At 46.7% G+C, this 20890-nt stretch overlaps 2 protein-coding genes across 4 annotated transcripts; both read right to left on the minus strand.

The window, feature by feature from the left end:
* Window positions 1–3110: 3110 nt before the first annotated feature.
* On the minus strand, window positions 3111–11883 carry LOC118094969 (sulfotransferase 1C2). Its single transcript, XM_035135785.3, has 8 exons — window positions 11570–11883; window positions 11007–11175; window positions 10747–10875; window positions 10555–10652; window positions 10119–10245; window positions 8992–9086; window positions 3989–4169; window positions 3111–3316 (listed from the first exon to the last, which is right to left on the minus strand). Exons 2-8 carry the CDS (start codon window positions 11170–11172, stop codon window positions 3180–3182), a joined length of 933 nt encoding a protein of 310 aa, XP_034991676.2. The 5' UTR covers window positions 11173–11175; window positions 11570–11883; the 3' UTR covers window positions 3111–3179.
* Window positions 11884–13387: 1504 nt separating this feature from the next.
* On the minus strand, window positions 13388–18226 carry LOC118094967 (sulfotransferase 1C2-like). Of its 3 annotated transcripts, none has more exons than XM_035135783.3 (8): window positions 18126–18226; window positions 17141–17309; window positions 16902–17030; window positions 16535–16659; window positions 16135–16261; window positions 15036–15130; window positions 14349–14529; window positions 13388–13612 (listed from the first exon to the last, which is right to left on the minus strand). In XM_035135783.3, the coding sequence occupies exons 2-8, from the start codon at window positions 17304–17306 to the stop codon at window positions 13500–13502; spliced, it is 936 nt and encodes a 311-aa protein (XP_034991674.3). In that variant the 5' UTR covers window positions 17307–17309; window positions 18126–18226; the 3' UTR covers window positions 13388–13499. The 3 variants fall into 3 exon arrangements, with proteins under 3 accessions (XP_034991674.3, XP_034991675.3, XP_088510714.1); XM_035135784.3 differs by having other exon boundaries at window positions 18111–18174; XM_088654588.1 differs by lacking the exon at window positions 18126–18226 and having other exon boundaries at window positions 17141–17428.
* Window positions 18227–20890: the final 2664 nt, after the last annotated feature.

Raw genomic sequence — 20890 nt, forward strand, 5'->3', positions numbered from 1 at the left:
TGCTGTTTTTCTCATGCTAGCCCCAGGTATCCAGCCAAGAGCCGTGACTCTAGGAGAGTGTTGACTATAGGAGTGTCCTTGTGGATGAAAGTACGTGGAAGTATACACATGCCTCCTGAAAAGCTGCCCATTCCTGGTAAGACTCTTCAAGACGAAGTTAACCTTACCTATACGGCCACTAGCATGTGGGATATTTTCCTGTGTATATGACTACTTTTTAACCCAGGAAAATCTTCTCAAAAGTTGGGGGTAGTCTTATACGTGAGGTCGTCTTATACGCAGCCACAGAAGCGATTTCTGGCGCTGAGGACATTTTGGATATGGGCAGCGCATGTATGTCCGGCCCACGGACGATCGTAGGAAGATATACTCTTATACGACGAGTATATCCCAAACTCTACCGTATATTTTAACTGGAAAAGTTGGGGGTCATCTTATACACCCAGTTGTCTTATACGTCAGAAAATATGGTAAATGTCCCCGCATATCCAGTGTGGAAAGCGCTATCAGAGAACTCTGACCTGCACCCGGCATCATTTAAGTCCTTAAAGGTCAGGCCCTTCTAGAGATTTGTTTTGGACTACAATTCCCATCATGCTTGACCATTGGTCCTGCCAGCTAGGGATGATGGGAGTCGTAGTCCCAAAAATAGCTGGATACCCAAGTTTGGGTAACCCTGGTCTAAGCAATCTCCACAGGGCTGTGGTAAGTGTTGAATCATGAGAAAGACAAATGAAGACACAGCTTTTAAAACAACCAGCTCTTTATTTCATCTCTGAGTCCTGGACTGCACAATAGGACTCAGTAACGTGCAACAGTAACAAACTTCCCCTAGTTACCCAATCTGTGGTCAGCAGTCTCAATCCTTTATTTGCATGCTGTGGAACTGCAACCACTGTGGGCAGGGTAAGAAGTGCAGCCACGGTGGCCAGAAGGAGTACTGCAGTCAAACTAAATTGTGTTGTTGTTTAGTCGTTTAGTCGTGTCCGACTCTTCGTGACGCCATGGACCATAGCACGCCAGGCACTCCTGTCTTCCACTGCCTCCCGCAGTTTGGTCAAACTCATGTTCGTAGCTTCGAGAACACTGTCCAACCATCTCGTCCTCTGTCGTCCCCTTCTCCTAGTGCCCTCCATCTTTCCCAACATCAAGGTCTTTTCCAGGGAGTCTTCTCTTCTCATGAGGTGGCCAAAGTATTGGAGCCTCAGCTTAACGATCTGTCCTTCCAGTGAGCACTCAGGGCTGATTTCCTTAAGAATGGATAGGTTTGATCTTCTAGCAGTCCATGGGACTCTCAAGAGTCTCCTCCAGCACCATAATTCAAAAGCATCAATTCTTCAGCGATCAGCCTTCTTTATGGTCCAGCTCTCAGTTCCATACATCACTACTGGGAAAACCATAACTTTAACTATACGGACCTTTGTCGGCAAGGTGATGTCTCTGCTTTTTAAGATGCTGTCTAGGTTTGTCATTGCTTTTCTCCCAAGAAGCAGGCGTCTTTTAATTTCGTGACTGCTGTCACCATCTGCAGTGATCAAGGAGCCCAAGAAAGTAAAATCTCTCACTGCCTCCATTTCTTCCCCTTCTATTTGCCAGGAGGTGATGGGACCAGTGGCCATGATCTTGGTTTTTTTGATGTTGAGCTTCAGACCATATTTTGCGCTCTCCTCTTTCACCCTCATTAAAAGGTTCTTTAATTCCTCCTCACTTTCTGCCATCAAGGTTGTGTCATCTGCATATCTGAGGTTGTTGACATAATACATAACAGTAAGGATAAAATGGGGAAGGCCATGTATATACTGCCTTGAGCGCCTTAATGGAAAAGTGTGATACGAATGTAATAAATAAATACAAATAAATAAATAAGCTGCGTAGGATTTTGTAGGTTAAAACCAGCACTTTAAATTGGGCCAGGACTTGAGCCTGGGAAGCACTGGCAGGGTATGATTTAAAATCCCCACTCCTGGTTTATAATCTTGCAGTTCTAGTTTGACTCAACAGCAGTTTCCAGACCATTTTATAACAGCAGCCCCAGGTGCAACGTGTTGCTGTTGTCTATGCAGGAGGTTACCTGAGCACCGAGCACGGTAGCTCAGCTGTCATTATCCAGGTCTGGTCACAGCTGGCATATTGGCCCAAAAGCTGATAAAAGACACTTTGAGGCCACTTAGAAGATACTTGAGCTCCTGTTGCCTGTGGGAAGAACTCTGTGACAGGAGCTGGCCTTCCTCCTGGCCTGGCCATTGCCCCCAGTTCTGCCCTTGGCTCTGATCTGAGGGGAACGGTGCTTGTGGGGAGGGCAAGACGTCCAGGATTGCCACTAATACTGATGTGGGAGGAGGGAATTCCACCAAGCCCTCTCCTGTAAGGAGCCCAACTGCCAAATATGCCAGCTCTCTGTGTGCGAGTGTGGCAGGAGTGTGGCTTTGCCTTCCTGGCCTGGGTGTTGCCACCAACTCTGCTCCTGGATCTGACCTGCAGGTGGGAAAAGTGCTTCAGAGGAGGGACTGCTCATGATCCCAGGTAAAGAGAGCCAAAACCAACATTGACATGGGTTGCAACTTTAAGAACTTGAGCTTGCTCCCCCCCTCCTCCCTCTCATACATTTTTCCTTTTGTGCCATGTCTTTGTGACCCTGAGGGCAGAGGGGTGGTCTTAGACATAGGAGCTGACTCCTGGCGGCCAAGTTCCCTTCAACCCCACCCCCCAATAAAACATTTGAGGAGGCCAGCTTCCCCCCCCAATGGATAGCCGTTGCCATTCAAATGGTGTGTGTATATGACACATCTTTTGATTGATTATGTGAGGCGGGGCTTAAACACCCCCATCCTTCATATTTTGTTCAAGCTGGCACCCCTGGTCCTAGAAATGATTTTTGTAAATTGCTCTTTAAGCCTTTTGAGGCTAAAGGGCTAGGCATAAATGTTGAAAATAAGGAATTATGAGCTCAATTCCGCTGTCACTCTGTCACTACTTACTGGCAAGGAAATAAAAATGGTGCAATTTCGTACCAACTTCCCTCTCTTCTCCAGCTGCCAGAAAGCGCCATTTTGTTCCCCTCTCTCTGTACTGCTTGTTCTATCCAAACAAAATTCACTTTGGTCCTTCCATTTGGTTTCATTGCTTATTTTATTGAATGCAGGTAAAATGTCCACTCCAGGAATGTTAGGGGGGAACTCTCAACTGGTAGCAGGGAGATGTTCTTGTAACTGTGTGCGGAAGATCAGGTTACTGCCCCCCAATAACCGTTCACAGGCACCATCGAACCGCTCGCTTTGTGCCACTGTGAAGTGCTCCTTCCAGTCTCCTACGGTGCCTATAGACAGGAGACACAACTCAGAAAAAACTTCCAGTTTACTAGTCACCTTTTCTCCTACTCTAATCTAGTGTGTTCCTATTTTCATGGAACCCCCTCTTTCATATTAGCTTGTCTATCATTTCCTTCAACATCTCCCACAGAATCCCAACTGGATTGCAGAGGATTCTGGGAAGTTCCCTAGGGTAAACACTCATTTTTTATCAGGCATCGTCACTGTCTTCCTAAAACAGATATTATGATCTGTATAGAGCACACACTGCATGCCAATCTTGGGTTTCATCTGCATGCCAGTGCTGTTGAAACATTACTTTCCTGCAGTCCTCTGGAAGCTGACAAAAAACAGTTTTCCCACACCACTGCTTATATTGTCCGTCAGTGTCCATCCACATGACCAATATCATACTATGGGAAGCAAGTCCAATTCAGAAAAGACACTTGCACCATTAATTAAAAGCTTCCACACAGTGGTTGTGCAAGTTTATGGAACTGACCCTTATTTATTCTATTATGATGTGGTACCGGTACATCTATAACACTGCTGCAATTCTGAAACTGAAAGTGTTTGCTCCCTGAACACTTTCACCATCGCCCCAATACCACAATTCTCCTCTCCGATGTGAGCTGGAACTCAGCATCTAATCCCCACCACCACCACCACCAACATCATACCTTTTCGCATGAAGGGTGACACAGTTTGATCAAAGATCAAAGACGGTATGGAACTGTAGTTAGCCATTGGGTTTAGTTTCATGTTCTCAAACATTGTATGCTGCACAATCTGGTTCACAACTGGATCGGGGAGTTGTAGGCCCAGAAATTGGGCTACTTTCCGGATTTCCCGGGCCGGGTCCTAAGGAAGAGATAAAACTGTCATGAAGGAAGATTTGGGCTGTGATTGTGCTTCTTGTTTGATTGGGGCCCACAGTTGCAAGCTTACGATATCAGACTCATTGGCCACATTCTCACAGGAAAATTAAACAGATCTCCTGGTTTTTTGTGGTTTACTGCAATTGAGCAGCATAAGATACACTGCCCAATAACTCACTATTCCCTAATTCTTTGACAGAGATAAATAAATGTGTAAGCCTTGGCTTCCCATTATGGCTAAAGCAGGCACTGTGATTTTTTTTGCTCCATAACTGGGCATATGACCAGCAAGCCAACATTGGCTAGTGATCATGGCTTGGCTGGGAGCTACGAACCATGATCACAGTAGGCCTCCTACTTTGGTTTTCTCACTTGTGCTAGGAGAGGAGGAAAGCAGAAATGGCTGGGCAGTATGTATGGGATACCCAGCCTCATATAACCAACATGCTTAACCGTAATGCATGAAAGGGTTAAGACCATAGAGCAGGGGTGTCAAACTCAAATTCATCGGGGGCCGCATCAGCAGTTTGGTCACCCTCAAAGGGCCGGTTGTATCTGTAGGACTATGTGTCCACTCTTTATTATCATAAATTATTGTCACTGCATTCAATTATTACTGTTTTTTGTAATAATGTAAGTAATAACTAGCTCTGAAAGCAGAAACATAGTCAGAATAATGGCAAGTAGATATTCAAATGTACAATTATTGTACAATTTATTGAAAAAATGATTTTTGGTAACTGCACTGGGTGGTGGAGGCTCGCTAGGGTTTCATGCAGGACCTTTGCAGAGCTACTAGTACCTGGAGATGCTGGGGTCCTTCTGCATGCAGGACAGATGTTCTGCCAGTGAGCTACCACCCTTCACCAAAGGGACTGGGCTGAGGTTGACTCACTGGAGCTGCTCTCCTGGTTCCAGGGTTTAAGGGCCAGAAGTATAAAGCAGCATCCTATGTTTCTGAGGAGAGGGAGAGGGAGGGGAGGGGAGGGAGGGAGGAAGAAAAGAGGGAGTGGGAGGGAGAGAGGAAGGAAGGAAAGAAAGAAAGAGGGGAGAGAAAGAAGAGTAGGAAATAAGGAAGGGAATAAAGAAGGAAAGAAAAAGAAAGAGGGAGAGAAGACGGAAAGGGAGAAATAAGGAAGGAAGTAGAGGGAAAGAAAGAATACAAATGAGGGAGAGGAAGAAAGATGGGAAGGACAGAAGGAAGGAAGGAAGGAAGGAAGGAAGGAAGGAAGGAAGGAAGGAAGGAAGAAAGAAAAGAGGGAGCAGGGGGGAGAGAGGAAGGAAAGAGGTGAGAGAAAGAAGAGTAGGAAAGAAGGAATAAAGAAGGAAAGAAAAAGAAAGAGGGAGAGAAGACAGAGATAAAGAAGGAAGGAAGGAGAGGGAAAGAAAGAATAAGAACGAGAGAGAGGAAGAAAGAAAGGGAAGGGGGGGTCGCTGCCTTGATTCAGCGCCAGAAAAGAGCGCGAAGGGACCCAGGGGCAAAAAGCATTTCCCGTGCAGTGTGAGGCAGTGGGTGTCCGTTTTAGGAGAAGTGCGTAAAGCCTCAGAGTTGCACGTTCGTGAGGCTGAGCCGCGGCAGGAGGAGGAGGAGGTGAGGCAAGAGGAGGAGGAGGAGGCGGCGCCTTGCCAGGTCGGTGCCCGGAGAGTCCCGAGCCTCTGGGACGCAGCAGTGCTCTGTAGCACTTTGAATCCTCCTCCTCCTCCACGCGGCGCTGCTGGGTGCTTTGTCTGTGCTTCAGCAGCAGCAGCAGCAGCCGTTTCCAGGCGCCGAGCCATGGCAGGAGGAGGATTCAAAGTGCTACAGAGCACTGCTGCGTCGCAGAGGCTCGGGACTCTCCGTGCGGCGCTGCTCCGGCTGCCTTTCTACCCCCCCTCGCCCCAGCTGTTTGTCGGCGCGGCGCTTCAGCAGCAAGGTCCCGCTGGCTGGGGCGCTCGGCGGGCCACATGACGAGGTCTGGCGGGCCGGATTTGGCCCCCGGGCCTTGTGTTTGACACCCATGCCATAGAGTAAGCAGTCCTGCCAGGCTTAGCTAGGTCACCAAACTCTTTGTTGTTCCATTCCACCCTACCAGTAAGGAGGTCTAAGCTGGATGCTCCAAGCTTAGACCGTGTGGTTTAAGCAAGCCATATCTGTGTTTCTATACAAATGATTTGGACTGGAAACATTTACCATTTGGGAACCTGAGTTATATTTCCTGTCTTTTTCTTGCGGCTGAATGGAAAAACACATGAATCAGACCTTTGAAGAGTTTGTAAGTACAGTAAACCATTTTTAACTTACAAAACGTGTGGTCTCTTTCTATACGAAGAGAAGTTGTGAACTTTGGAAGTAATTTAGAAGGGGATATTTTAAAGGTCTAACAGCCTATATCTCCATGCTTTATTCTGCTGCATATTTTGTGATTTTAACATCTCTGCTGGGGATCTCTCACCAATGAGTACTTGTCCCAAACCTGAATCTAGGCATCATCCAGGAATTCTTCTTCTTTAAAATTATACCCTATATCTATTTATTCTTTTCCTAGTAGTGTGCACCAGCAGGCTGCTCACACATGCCAAACCACAACAAATCAGGAAGTGGTGTGTGCAAACACAGCAATTGCTTGGAGCAGTTTAGCAACAGAGTGCCTTCATGGCTGAAAATACCACATACTTTGAGGGAATGCCCAGGGAATGCCCAGGGAATGCCTGAACTAGATGATCAGCCTTCTAGATGAAGTGCCTTCTAACTCTGAAATGTTATTATTGTCTTTCAAGGCCAGCAGCTGACTAATCCTTCTCCTCACCTGCCTCACCCTCCAACCCTCAATTCTACATTGGTTGGATGGATTCTTATCCTTTAGTTTCTCTTCATTTCCTTTATTGAAATGCTTTGTGTTTATTACTGAAGCTCTTTGTGTATAATGCCTGGTTTGCATTATAGCCAGAAAAGGCATGTTAATTAGACATTGGGGCCGTCAGAAATTTCTTTTTCGACAGAGCCTGGGATCTCATAACAGCTTTTCTTTTCACACAGGGGACCAGAGGCCTAGTTTTAAAGCACTTTGGGATCCTATTTCATGGAATTGTGCAAAGTTCTGAAATGATAGTAAGAAACTGGGGCTGCTTAATTCTCCGAGGGCGGGGAGGAATGTGTGGTGGGTTTAAGCCAAGCTGGCTGCAGATTCAAATAAGTTAATTTCTTCCAGTCTTCTTCAAGGACCTTGGATCGGATTGCATTGCTGAGAGGGGGAAGTGAATCAAATCAGCCCTGGGTCACTTCTTGTTTTATCCCCACAGAGTTCTGCAGAAAGAAGAAAGTTCTGCTGTCTAGAGCAGGGGTTCCCAAACTAAGGCCCGGGGGCCGGATGCGGCCCAATCGCCTTCTAAATCTGGCCCGCGGACGGTCCGGAAATCAGCATGTTTTTACATGAGTAGAATGTGTCCTTTTATTTAAAATGCATCTCTGGGTTTTTTGTGGGGCATAGGAATTCATTCATATTCTTTTTCAAAATATAGTCCGGCCCCCCACAAGGTCTGAGGGACAGCGGACCGGCCCCCTGCTGAAAAAGTTTGCTGACCCCTGATCTAGAGCTATCAGGGATACTGGAGTGGGAAGAAACAGTCGGAAGTGGCATGGGGCAGGAAAAGCCCTTGTTGCCTCTTCTTGCTTCCTTCCTGCCCTCCGCTACCTCCCATCCCGGGCAATCTCCCCAATACCAAATTAGACTCTTAGTTTGGAAAAAGAACGTAAAAAGGATTTGATTCTACTCAACCCTTGCTGCCTCTTGCCCGCCCGCCTCAAATCTCTCCAATGCTGCAGTGCAAGAGACTCTTGAAGATATTTGGAGGAAAAAAAACAGCATGAAGAGCTTCAGGGGGCTATGGTAATTTGATTCTGCTCTTTTTTCTTAGCTGGTTCACGAGGTGCTTCCTGTTGCAGCTGCACATCAGTTGAAGAAAGTTGGGAGAAAGTAATTTTCTTGATCTACAGAAAGCACATGCACCCACTCACCCCGACACACACAGAGCACGCCAATGTCTCAGCCTGTTCTTATGGTTACAGGTTCTGCACAGTTCTGTTAAATCAGGGTTGTACAAAAAGAACAAAAACAGCCCCCCCCAAAAAAAACTGCAGTTTAATACTGTGCCAGCTAATTAGGGGAAGGGGGTGATTAAGTGGAGGGCCAAAAAAGGCACACCCAGAGTATTTTCTGCCAAACTCTGCCCAGTGGTGGGGACAGCAAGCAGAAGGACAGCAATGAATATGTTGAGTAAGAAAAAGGGGTGGATGCCAACTGCATGACCTGGTTGCAAGATAATGCTCCCATCTGGACACAGCCTAACTCTCGGGGACCAGTCTCTTTTTCTGAATGCTGTATGGTAAAGCAGATGAATCAGACCTTTGGAGAGTTTGTAAGTAAACCATTTTAAAGCTACCAAGCATGTGGTCTTTTTCTGTGCTAGGGGAAGAGGGAAGTTTAGGAACTCCCAAGAACATATTTCAAAAGGTCTAGCAAACTATATTTCCATGCTTTAGTTTGCTGCGTATTTTGTGGTTTTTCCTTGAACCAATATTGTACTGTAGTCCAAAACGTTTGGAAGACACCATGTTGGGGGTTTCATATCTATAATTTACCCTCCATTCCCCCACCCCACATTTCAATAAGCTTGTAGTTTGAGTTAGATGTCCCGTGACTCCCGGGCCCCAGGAAAGGGCATCTTTCCTGCCCAACTTCATGCTTAGGCTCCATCTGGACCGTGTGTGTGTGTGTGTGTGTGTGTGTGTGTGTGTGTGTGTGTGTGTAAGTGTGTAAACTGCTTACCTCTTTCATGTCTTCATAAAAGAGGTACAGGATTCGGTAACGTTCTTTGGCCTCCCACCAACCACGGACATGATCAAACCATGAGCCCCAGGCAACTGCAAGGAGACACAAAAGAAGAAGAAATGCTGACACACACACAACACACACACACACACACACCAGCACATCAAAATGTTCTGCAGACTGGTGCCACTTTTTGCTCTCTTCTTTTCAGAACTAATTAATTGAAACAGAAATGCAACAGAGCCCCAATGTGGTGGGGAAATCTGTCCCCACGTGATTGGTGAACTACCTGAAGTCTCCTCCTGCAACCTAGAGCCTGGATAGCTCAACTGGTTAGAGCATGGTGCTGATAATGCCAAGGTTGCAGGTTTGATCCCTGTGTGGGACAGCTGCATATTCCTGCATTGCAGGGGGTTGGATGAGATGATCCTTGGGGGTCCCTTCCATTCTAGGATTCTCCCTTTGATGGCTCTTTTGTTTTTAAACCAGACAAGGAGCAGATAGCCCTTCAAACATAGGGGGATTTGAAACAGAGGACAGGCCTCTTAATCTGGTTCTCACATGCCCTTCCCTAGATATTACTTACAACATTGTAGGGTTGGAAGGAAAACAGTGCAGAGCTTTGCAGGTGAACAACTTTAATCCCTTCCTCCTGCTAATGTGTATCTCATGTGGGGACCAGTGGCTTTCATCCCTCTCTAATACAGTGGAGGAGATCGAACAAGGTATTGGCCTGGACTGACACACACTATAATAATAATAATAATAATAATAATAATAATAATAATAATAATAATAATAATAATATATTATTTGTACCCTGCCCATCTAGCTGGGTTTCCCCAGCCACTCTGGGCGGCCTCCAACAAAAAATTAAAATACATTAAAATGTCACACATTAAAAACTTCCCTGAACAGGGCTGCCTCCAGATGTCTTCTAAATGTCAGGTAGTTGTTTATCTCTTTAACATCTGATGGAAGGGCGTTCATTCCACAGGGTGGGCGCCACTACCGAGAAGGCCCTCTGCCTGGTTCCCTGTAGCTTTGCTTCTCGCAGTGAGGGAACCGCCAGAAGGCCCCCGGCGCATTTCCCCCTGTTTTGTATTTATGTATCCTCCACTCACTCTTTCCCACGAGGAAGTTCTCCAGAAACTCGTCCCAGTTTCCTGGCTCTGGCATCCCCTTGTTCATGCGGTGAAAATGGAAGTAGGAGACTGCGTTGTCCTTGGCATTCCTGGCAACGTAGATGATCTGCAGAAAGATTGGGGGGGGGGGACCCAGGAGTCTGAATGCCAGGCCTTCCACTCACATCACTTGATCCACCTTGTGAACTTTCTGTCCCCTACTTTAAAAATTTTTTGGAGCAGTGCCCTTCGAGGAAAAAGGGGTCCAAACCTGTTTGAAACCTGGCTGGTCCATAATATTGAATCTCTTCACCTGCTTATTGGCCCCCCTCTCCTGTCCATTGCGTTTCACACAGCCCAAGGGCTGAGCACGGAAATTGAGAGAGGTTCCAGGACTAAACTTTTTCTTATATTAAACCCATTGACCCCATCAGACCTTGCAGTTCTGTTCCCAGAAGGAAGGTGGCAACAGCGGGACTGGAAGGTGAGATTTGAGTGTTCGTGGAGAGGGCATTGCCTGTGCATCCTCCAAGCCTGAAACACCAGAGGGTGACATTCAGCCTAGAGGTGAGGATGAACCCCTCCCCCCCACACCCATTGTCTCTCTGAAGCAGCACTCATTACTCACCTTGAGGGAAAGGTTTTGGAGGGAACAGGTCTATGAAGGGAATCCGTTGATGGATGGGGACCTGGTCACATTTCTGAGGGTCTCCTCTATGCTGGATCATGCTCACAATTTCCTGTATCCAGGTAGTCCCTGGCAGAAAGGATTGGAGGACAAATATGGAGATCCAATCATTCACCCATTGTTCTACACTACAGCTCCTCCCACATTGTTGTCTCCTCACCACCAGGGCAATGCCCCTTGTTTCTTGTCTCCCCATTTACCTGCTTTGGGGTAAGTGCAAATGAGAAGGTCATCGGGCCGAGCTTTGAAGGCCCATAAGCGCTGCCAGTTATCTGCCGTGTCTTTGAGGCAAGGGATGCCGTCAACGTCCACCAGCTCTGAGCGCTTGATGGGCTTCATACCTTCCTGCTCAGTTTTGTGATCCATCACCTGGTGGAGCAGGAAAAGAAATAATATGAGATAAGTCGAGCCTGCATCAAAATGTTGTGGAGTGACCTGCCCATCTTCAGGGTCACATCCCTTTCCCCGGATACAGCGTCCCAGTGTCTTTCCTCCTCCTCCTCTTCCTTTTTTATCCTTCCCACCTTGAAGTCAGTCAGTGCTTTGCTGCCGCTGAGCCTGCTCAGACCTTATTGGACTGTTGGAGGTTCCCTGAAGTTTACAGATACCTCTTTCGTGGGCACTGGTGAAGGAGTCTGCTCTTAGCGTATAGGGTCATCGTGCTTTCCACCCCAACACAGCCGAGCCCGTTGGTAGGCAGCCACATGTTTACCTACTGCTCTCCTGTGCCATCTATCTGAAGGAAGCAAAATGAGATACCCACCTGACAGTTTCACTCCTGTCTTAGATTGTGAGGAGCTTCTTCCTCCTTTCCGCCTCTCTCTTGCTCTCTGCGCAGCCGAAAAGCTGGATAGGGTATTTTTCAGAGAGAGCAAAGTTCCTGGCTGAACGTCCTTGCGTGCGAGTTGCAGGCACTCTGCCAGTACTTTTTCTGAGGTTAGGGTTTATATGTGAGGATATCGTGTTGCATCTACTCCCACAGGACCTGATTTTCCACCCAATGTTCTTTAACCCCTTATAGCAATTATCCCTGCAGAGAGGCCAGGCGACCCCCTGGTAATATACTCTGGCTTTTCCACTAGGGGGCGGGGCCTTTTAGTGATTCATATTACGGCAAGGGACCTTGGTTCCTGTTTTACTACAGAAACACACATTTTTAGGAGTCAATACAGTTCAGTGAATAGAAGATCCAAGGATTGCATCCCATAACCCCCCGAGATAGATTGTAGCAACTTGACATTTTGTCCTAGCATCTGTTGAGGCTTGTGTACTTGGTTTCCTACATAGTGCACACGTAATATAGATCTATTGCATATATTTTTTGCCCTTGAAATGTGCCTCCTGAGCAACCTCAAACCAGCCAAGGTGTTATTGTGTTGTTAGTAATTGTAGAAATGTATCAGGTAGGATCTAGGTTCCATGATGATTTTCTGGAAGACATCAACAAGATTTGGGGCAAGCTGTCTGGTCATATATTTGCTATGTAGCATTTCTTTGATATCTATGAGGCCATTTCATGCCTAGCATTTATCCAGTCTTCCCCCCCCTTCTTTCCCCCCTTTTTACACCATGGTTGTTGGTTTATATCATGGATGTATGTTCTGTATTATATTGCTATGAACTTGTCATGGCCTTTGGCTAGAATAATAAACTTATTAATGATTGAAAAACACACCTTTCAATTATCCCTTCCTGGTCAAATGACATGGAAGGGAGAAGGAAAGGAGCCAAGGCAGCTGATCCCATCTTACAGGGCTTGGCAAAGGCACACTGTGAAGCAACCTCCCCCCCCCCAACCCCCCACTTTTAAGGAAGCAAAGAAAACGCAAGCAAATGAAAGAAGGTTCAATCTAATGGGTTATTTCCAGCTTCTACTTAGGGTAGGCCTGCTGAAGTCAGTGGTGTGGGATGGAATACTGGGGCAGACAAGTCACAACAGTTCCTAGAGTGTCCACTAAGAGGAACTCACCTGGGGGAACACCTGACTAAGTTCAGTTTCCTGTTCCTCCAGACATGCAGATGAGATGGATTAGCTGGCAGAGAAAAGCCTCTAGCCAGCAGCCATTCTCTCTCTTAACCATCTCTTCTTCAATGGGAACACATCTCCAGAGAATCTCCAGTTAGGATGGTTCTCCCTCTCGGCCTGCTGCCAAGAGAGAGACCAGATGGAGCCTTACTCTACTAAGAAGACTCCAGATGTACATATTTGTAACTTTTCTACGTAAACCTGCCTTTCTGAGATTACGCTGTTAACTCAGGATGTCATGTGAGTAAACTCTATCTTATTTTAATACTATTGTGTCGTGTATTTCTTTTAAGACGGCAAAAGGGGATTTGCCAGGAAGTATAATGTTGTAGAGGTTTTAACAAACTTAAACGCTCATGTTTTTCTGCGCACAAAAGGGGAATGTCACTCTGCTGATATTGGAAGCTTGATAACACAAGCTTGGATAGGATCTATCTAATAATATATCCTAATCCACATCCCTAACATTCCCACAAGTGGACCTAACTTAGTTGTGTGCACGAAATTCAGAGGGTGTATTGAGGGTAGAAATAACAAAGGGAAAACCCATAGTTTCAGCTTGTTCCTTCCATTTGGTTTCATTGCTTATTTTATTGAATGCAGGTAAAATGTCCACTCCAGGAATGTTAGGGGGGGGGAACTCTCAACTGGTAGCAGGGAGATGTTCTTATAACTGTGTGCGGAAGATCAGGTTGCTGCCCCCCAATAACCGTTCACAGGCATCATCAAATCGCTCACTTTGTGCCACTGTGAAGTGCTCCTTCCAGTCCCCTACAGTGCCTATAGACAGGAGACACAATTCAGAAAAAAAATAGTTTCTTATCTGCCTTTCCTCCTACCCTAATCTAGTGTATTCCTGCCTACATGGGACCCTCTCTTCCATATTAGCTTGTGTATCATTTCCTTCAACATCTCCCCACAGAATCCCAACTGGATTGCAGAGGATTCTGGGAAGTTCCCTAGGGTAAACACTCATTTTTATCAGGCATCATCACTGTCTTCCTAAAACAGATATTATGATCTGTCTAGAGCAGGCATCCCCAAACTTTGGCCCTCCAGATGTTTTGGCCTACAACTCCCATGATCCCTAGCTAACAGGACCAGTGGTTGGGGATGAGGGGAATTGTAGACAAAAACATCTGGAGGGCCAAAGTTTGGGGATGCCTGGTCTAGAGCACACACTGCATGACAGTCTTGGATTTCATCTCCATGCCAGTGCTGTTGAAGCATTACTTTCCTGCAGTCCTCTGGAGGCTGACTAAAAGCTAGTTTTCTCACATCACTTAATATAGTGCTATATTGTCTGACAATATCAATCTGCATGGCCAAGATTGTACTATGGGAAACAAGATCCTCTCCAACTTTAATTAGAAGCTTCCTCACAAGGGACATGCAGCATTAATGAACTGACCTTTAACTTTACCATTCTGAAGGGGTACTTCTACGATGCTTCTAAAAAATTCCCACTGATGTGAGCTGGAACTCGGCACGGTTCCTGCCCCTCACCCCAACACACCTTTTCGCATGAAGGCTGACACAGTTTGGTCAAAGATCAAAGACGGTACGGAGCTGAAGTTAGTCTTTGGGTTTAGTTTCATGTTCTCAAACATTGTATGCTGCACAATCTGGTTCACAACTGGATCGGGGAGTTGTAGGCCCAGAAATTGGGCTACTTTCCGGATTTCCCGGGCCGGGTCCTAAGGAAGAGATGAAACTGTTGTCAGGGGAGATTTGAGCTGTGATTGTGCTTCTTGATTGATTCGGGCCCTGCAGTCTCAAGCTTACAACACCAGACTCATTGGCCACATTCTCACATGACGATAAACCGGATCTCCTGGCCATAGGACCAAACTCCTGGTGACGACGTCCCTTAGGCCACCCCAATAAAATGTTTGAAGTCACACACACACCAAAGTTGATGGGCATTATCATTCAAATAGTGTGTGTGCTTGTGATCAATTGTGTGGGGCGGGGATTACCTGCCCCACCCTCCAACTATTTTATTAAAGTTGGCACCTTTGCTCCTGGCTTTTTGTGGTTTACTGTGAATGAACAATATGGGATACACTGCCCACTTTCTCGCAGTTCTCTTCTCCCGCAATAACCTTGCAACCAAGGTCAGATCTCCCTTGACCCCAGGGCCCCAGGAAAGGGTGTCATGCTTGGTTCCCACTCGAAGCATGCATGCATGTAAACTGCTTACCTCTTTCATGTCTTCATAAAAGAGGTACAGAATTGGGTGTCGGTCCTTGGCCTCCCACCAGCCACAAACATGGTCAAACCAAGAGCCCCAGGCAACTGCAAAGAAAGAGAAGAGCTGGAGGAAAGCATGATCACATTGCCAAAAATGAGGGACTGAATCACAAATGCAAAAGAGAGAGAGAGGAGAAAATATGGCACTGATCTGCATGAAATTTCGATATGGTGAATTATGTGCATCAGAACAAATTCCTTTAAACAGAAATGCAATAATCAATCAGTTTATTACTGTGATAGACCAGCAGTTGGAAATACATTGTATCTCACTGTAGTGGGGAAGGCAGTGACCAGGGGACCTGCTGTGTGCCTGCAAAGTCTGCCCTCCAGGTGCCAGTTGTTGAATAGCAACCTAAAGTCCCCTCCTACTCTCTTTTTTGATGGCTCTTAATATTTAAACAAAACAGGGCCTTTTTCAGGGGAACTTGCTGGAACTCGGTTCCGGTACCTCTTAGGTGGGTTCCGGAAACTCTCAGGTGACTTGCGGCATCTCTAAGGTGGGCGCCATTGCTATTCTAAGAGAAAGAGGGATGTGTTCGTGGTGAGTTCCGGCACCTCTTTTTCTAGAGAAATAGCACTGAAACCAAGCTTATTTCTTATTTATTCCATTGTCACTACCTTTTCCTCCAAGGAGTGCAAGCTGGTGCACATGATTCTCCCCTGAACATTATATACTCACAGCAACTCCGTGAGGTAGGTTGGGCTGAGGGACAGTGATGGAGCAGACAGCCCTTCAAATAGAGGATGCTTTCAAACAGAGGGCTGCCTTCTGTAAAATTGGTCACATGGCTACCCTATGCATGTTAATCTGCCTTGCATTCCCTCCCTCCACTAAATATATCCCATAACATTTCAGGCTTGGAAGAAAAATGGTACAGAGCTTTGCAGATTCACAAAAGATACCCCATTCCTCTGGTAGGCTCCAAACCCCTCCAAAACTGCTGGGGGAGAGAACTGGCCATCCTGGCCCTGGACCCAGAGAGCGCTCTGACTGACCCAGACTTTCTCTCCTCCTTTTTTGTATTTCTGTAGCTACCTGTACTCACGTTTTCCTGCAAGGAAGTTCTCCAGAAACTCGTCCCAGTTTCCTGGCTCTGGCATCCCCTTGTTCATGCGGTGGAAATGGAAGTAGGAGACTGCATTGTCCTTGGCGTTCCTGGCAACGTAGATGATCTGCCGGAAGAGGGGGGAAACCCAGGAGTCTGAACATCAAGCTTTTCACTCACTCACTTTGTTCCACCTTGTGCCCTTTGAGGAAATAGAGGACCCCAACCCGCCTGAAAACACCCAAATGAAACCTGGCTGGTCCATAATATTGAGCCTCTTCACCTGCTCACAGGCCCCTTCTCCTCTCATTTGTGTTTCACATTGCGGGGCACTGAGCTAACAATTTTACGAGACCTTGATTTAGATTAAATTCATTGACCCTGCCCCACTTGTTCTGACCTTACAATTCTGTTCCCAGAAGGAAGGAGGCAGCAGCTGGATTGGGAGGTGAGATTTGAGTGTGCGCGGAGAAGGTGTTGTCTCTGCTTGTTCCAAGCCTGAGACACCAGAGGGTGCCAACCGGCCTAGAGGTAAGAATAAGAAATCCTTCACGTGAACTTTGGAAACTATGGATACATATTAGATAGATTATAGGAGGGATGCAGAGAGGTCCGAAGGTTCAATGAACTGTTTATTTATTTATTTTTATTTGAACAAAGATGTTTGTTATGTATAAACATTATGAAAAATCAAATAAACAAAAGGGGGGGGGAGAAACCCTTCACTTCCCATCCATTGTCTCTCTGAAGCATCACTCATTACTCACCTCGGGGGAAATATTTTGGAGGGAACTGGTCTATGAGAGGAATCCGCTGATGGATGGGGACCTGGTCACATTTCTGAGGGTCTCCTCTATGCTGGATCATGCTCACAATTTCCAGTATCCAGGTAGTCCCTGGCAGAAAGGGTTGGAGGAGAAATATGGAGATCCAATCATTCACCCATTGCTCTACAGCTCCTCCCACATTGTTGTCTCCTCACCACCAGGGCAACGCCCCTTGTTACCTGCTTTGGGGTAAGTGCAAATGAGAAGGTCATCAGGCCGAGCTTTGAAGGCCCATAAGCGCTGCCAGTTATCTGCTGTGTTTTTGAGAAAAGGGATGCCGTCAACTTCCACCAGCTCTGTGCGCTTGATGGGCTCCATACCTTCCTGCTCAGTTTTGTGATCCATCACCTGGCGGAGCATGAAAAGAAATAATATAAGTCAAGCATGCAACAAAATTTTGTGGAGTGATCTGCCCCTCTTCAGGTTTCCATTCCTTTCCCAGGACACACAGTTCCAGCTTCCCACCTCCCAGTTTTTTATCCCTCCCCACCTTGAAGTCAGTGCTTTGCTGCCACTGAGCATAAATTCAAAGGTAAAGGGACCCCTGACTGTTAGGTCCAGTCGCAGACGACTCTGGGGTTGCGGCGCTCATCTCGCTCTATAGGTCAAAGGAGCCGCCATTTGTCTGCGGACAGCTTCTGGGTCATGTGGCCAGCATGACTAAGCCGCTTCTGGCGAACCAGAGCTGTGCACAGAAACACCATTTACCTTCCCACCGGAGTGGTACCTATTTATCTACTTGCACTTGATGTGCTTTCGAACTGCTACCGGTAGGTGGGCAGGAGCTGGGACCGAACAACGGGAGCTCACCCTGTTGTGGGGATTCGTACAGCCAACCTTCTGATCGGCAAGCCCTAGGCTCTGTGGTTTAGCCCACAGCGCCACCCGCGTCACGCCACTGAGCATACTTAGACCTTATTGCACTGTTTTAGTTTCCTCTCCTTAGTATCCCTCCCACCCTGAAAGGACTTTTGCTAACTTGGAGGTTCCCTGAACTCTCCAGATACTTCTCTCTTCTGCATGGATGTTACCACTGGTAAATGAGTCTGCACTTCGTATATAGGATCATACTGTTCCCCACCCCTATACAGCCATGTCCCTTGGCAGGCAGCCATGTATGGGTGCCTCCTGCTCTCCTGTGCTATCTACCTGAAAGAAGCCTACCTGTCAGTTCCACTCCCGTCTTGATCCTTCCTTCCTTCTGCCTCTCTCTTGCTTTCTGCGCAGCCCAAGAGCCTGGTAGTGTGTATTTTTTTTTCTGAGAGAGCAAAGTTCCTGGCTGTGCTTGCTTGGGTCCTGGAGGTGGGCATTCTGCCAGGGCTTTTCCGAAGTTACTGTTTAGAGCAGGCATCCCCAAACTGCGGCCCTCCAGATGTTTTGGCCTACAACTCCCATGATCCCTAGCTAACAGGATCAGTGGTCAGGGATGATGGGAATTGTAGTCCAAAACATCTGGAGGGCCGAAGTTTGGGGGTGCCTGGTTTAGAGAGCCCTTGGTGGCCATTGGCAACCCAAGAGAATTGTCCTTTCTTCCTGCCTAGAGGTGTGAACGGAGACAGCGATTTGGAAGGTTGCCAAGGGAACTGGAAGTGATGTAGCACAAAGAATTTCGGGTCTTTGGCATGAGGCTTGGGATAGCTGAGGAAGGGGCAGAACGATCTTGGCTAGCTGCCTGAAGGCCAGTGGGGAAAGATACTTTAGACTCAAGTGCCGCTGTGCCTCAAGCTAACAAAATGTAGGGTGGGCGGCACCCATGTTGCGGCAGGCTTTGCTCTACGTGCATTCATGAAAATTGGAAACCTTTGCACACGTCTTAAAAGGGGCCATTGATTCTGGGTAACCCCCAGATACAAGGAAGCCTGCTTTTGTAAACATCCTCAAGCATCAGCTACATGTTTTGGTCTCAGTTCCCCCCCAAGTTTATGGGCTTCTCATCCATTTCACAACTGAGCTCCTGGGCCTCAGTAAATAGTACCCATTCCAATTCACAAAGTATGGTAGTGTATGGAAGGAATGGGCATTCAACAGCCCCAATAAGGTCCTCTTAATAGCATGCCATATTAAGAGAGACTGGGTGCACAATATAGCATACTCAGGGGTCATGGAACAAACGTCCCTCAGCAGGCTGTAAAAAGTTCCCTTTTCCAGAAGTGCTGTTGTTTCTTGTTTGGATTAGCTTTTACTTTGGTGGTTAAACCATCGTGGGAGAGTATTAATCTAGTGCAGGGTGGATGATGCAATAGATTGATAATAGATGAGTGATTTCATGGGATTCTTTATCCAACTCATTCCTGAAACAGGCTATGTCTCTTTGGAGATACTGGGCCAAGACACCTGCTCCTCCAGTGTCTCCTATGACACCTTTGGTAGACCATCACTTGTTTCACAAGTTATGCAAAATGTTGGGCAGTGGGAAAGTTGGGTTTTACCATTAAATATTTTTTTATAGAGGAGCAACTCCTTTATCAGATGCCGTCCAGATAAAAGTTCTGCCTATTCCACCTAATTGGTTGTTGATATACCAGGTTCTTCATTTAATAAATCATCCTGAGATCAAGTCACGCAACTGAAACTCTCATTTTTTAATTTTTAACAATGAAGCCACTGACCCTGGTTTAAATCTCTAAACCAGAGCTTTCCAAACTGTGTGTTGCGACACGTTAGTATCACGCAAATGTTCCCCACGCTCCTCCCGGGGCTGGAAAGGGGTTAGTTTAATCCCCGGTTTCCTAGTAAAACCAAATTAAAGGTAAAGGTAAAGGGACCCCTGCCCATTAGGTCCAGTCGTGACCGACTCTGGGGTTGCGCGCTCATCTCGCATTATTGGCTGAGGGAGCTGGCGTATAGCTTCCAGGTCATGTGGCCAGCATGACAAAGCCACTTCTGGCAAACCAGAGCAGCACATGGAAACGCCGTTTACCTTCCCGCTGTAGCGGTTCCTATTTATCTACTTGCATTTTGACATGCTTTCGAACTGCTAGGTTGGCAGGAGCTGGGACCAAGCAACGCGAGCTCACCCCATCACAGGGATTCGAACTGCCGACCTTCTGATCAGCAAGCCCTAGGCTTTGTGGTTTAACCACAGCGCCACCTGGGTCCCCAAAACCAAATTAAGTGTGTTTCAAAATGATGCAAAACTGAATTACCATTTTGAGAAGTGATACATGGACCATATATAAACGCCATCCAACCCCTCGAAAGATTCCATCAACGGTGTCTCCGAAATTTTTTACACATCACTTGGGAAGACAGGTGAACTAATATCAGTGTACTGGAAGAAGCAAAGATCACCAGTGTTGAAGCAATGATTCTTCAACATCAACTTCGTTGGACTGGTCATGTTGTGCGGATGCCTGATGATTGTCTTCCAAAGCAACTACTGTATTCCAAACTTAAAAATGGAAAGCGTAATGCTGGTGGTCAACAAAAGAGGTTTAAAGACTGTCTCAAGGCAAATCTTAAAAAAATGTAGTATAAACACTGACAACTGGGAGACACTGACCAAAGGTGTCATGGGCTTTGAAGACACTCGGACTCAGGACGCAAGGGAGAAATGTGCTAAGAGGAAGGCACGCTTGGCAAATCCACACCGTGATCAACTCCCGCCTGGAAACCAATGTCCCCACTGTGGAAGGATGTGTGAATCCAGAATTGGCCTCCACAGTCACTTACGGACCCATTGTTAAAACCGTGTTTATGGAAGACAATCTTACTCGGCTACGAGTGATCGCCAAAGAAGAGAAGAAGAAATGTCTAAAAAGTGTGTCACCAACATGAAAAGTTTGGCAAGCTCTTCTCTAAACCATGTTAGATTCTGTCTTACACCACTGGTGACTTGAGGAAATGCTGGGAGGCTGATTTAAACATTATTGATTTGGGGGGGGGGTGGCATGTTATGTGGGTATCTCCAATTGTGAAGCCAATCTTTT

The sequence above is a fragment of the Zootoca vivipara genome, chromosome 12 (genome assembly GCF_965207765.1).
Source record: "Zootoca vivipara chromosome 12, rZooViv2.hap1.1, whole genome shotgun sequence".
NCBI classification, from domain to species: Eukaryota; Metazoa; Chordata; class Lepidosauria; order Squamata; family Lacertidae; genus Zootoca; species Zootoca vivipara.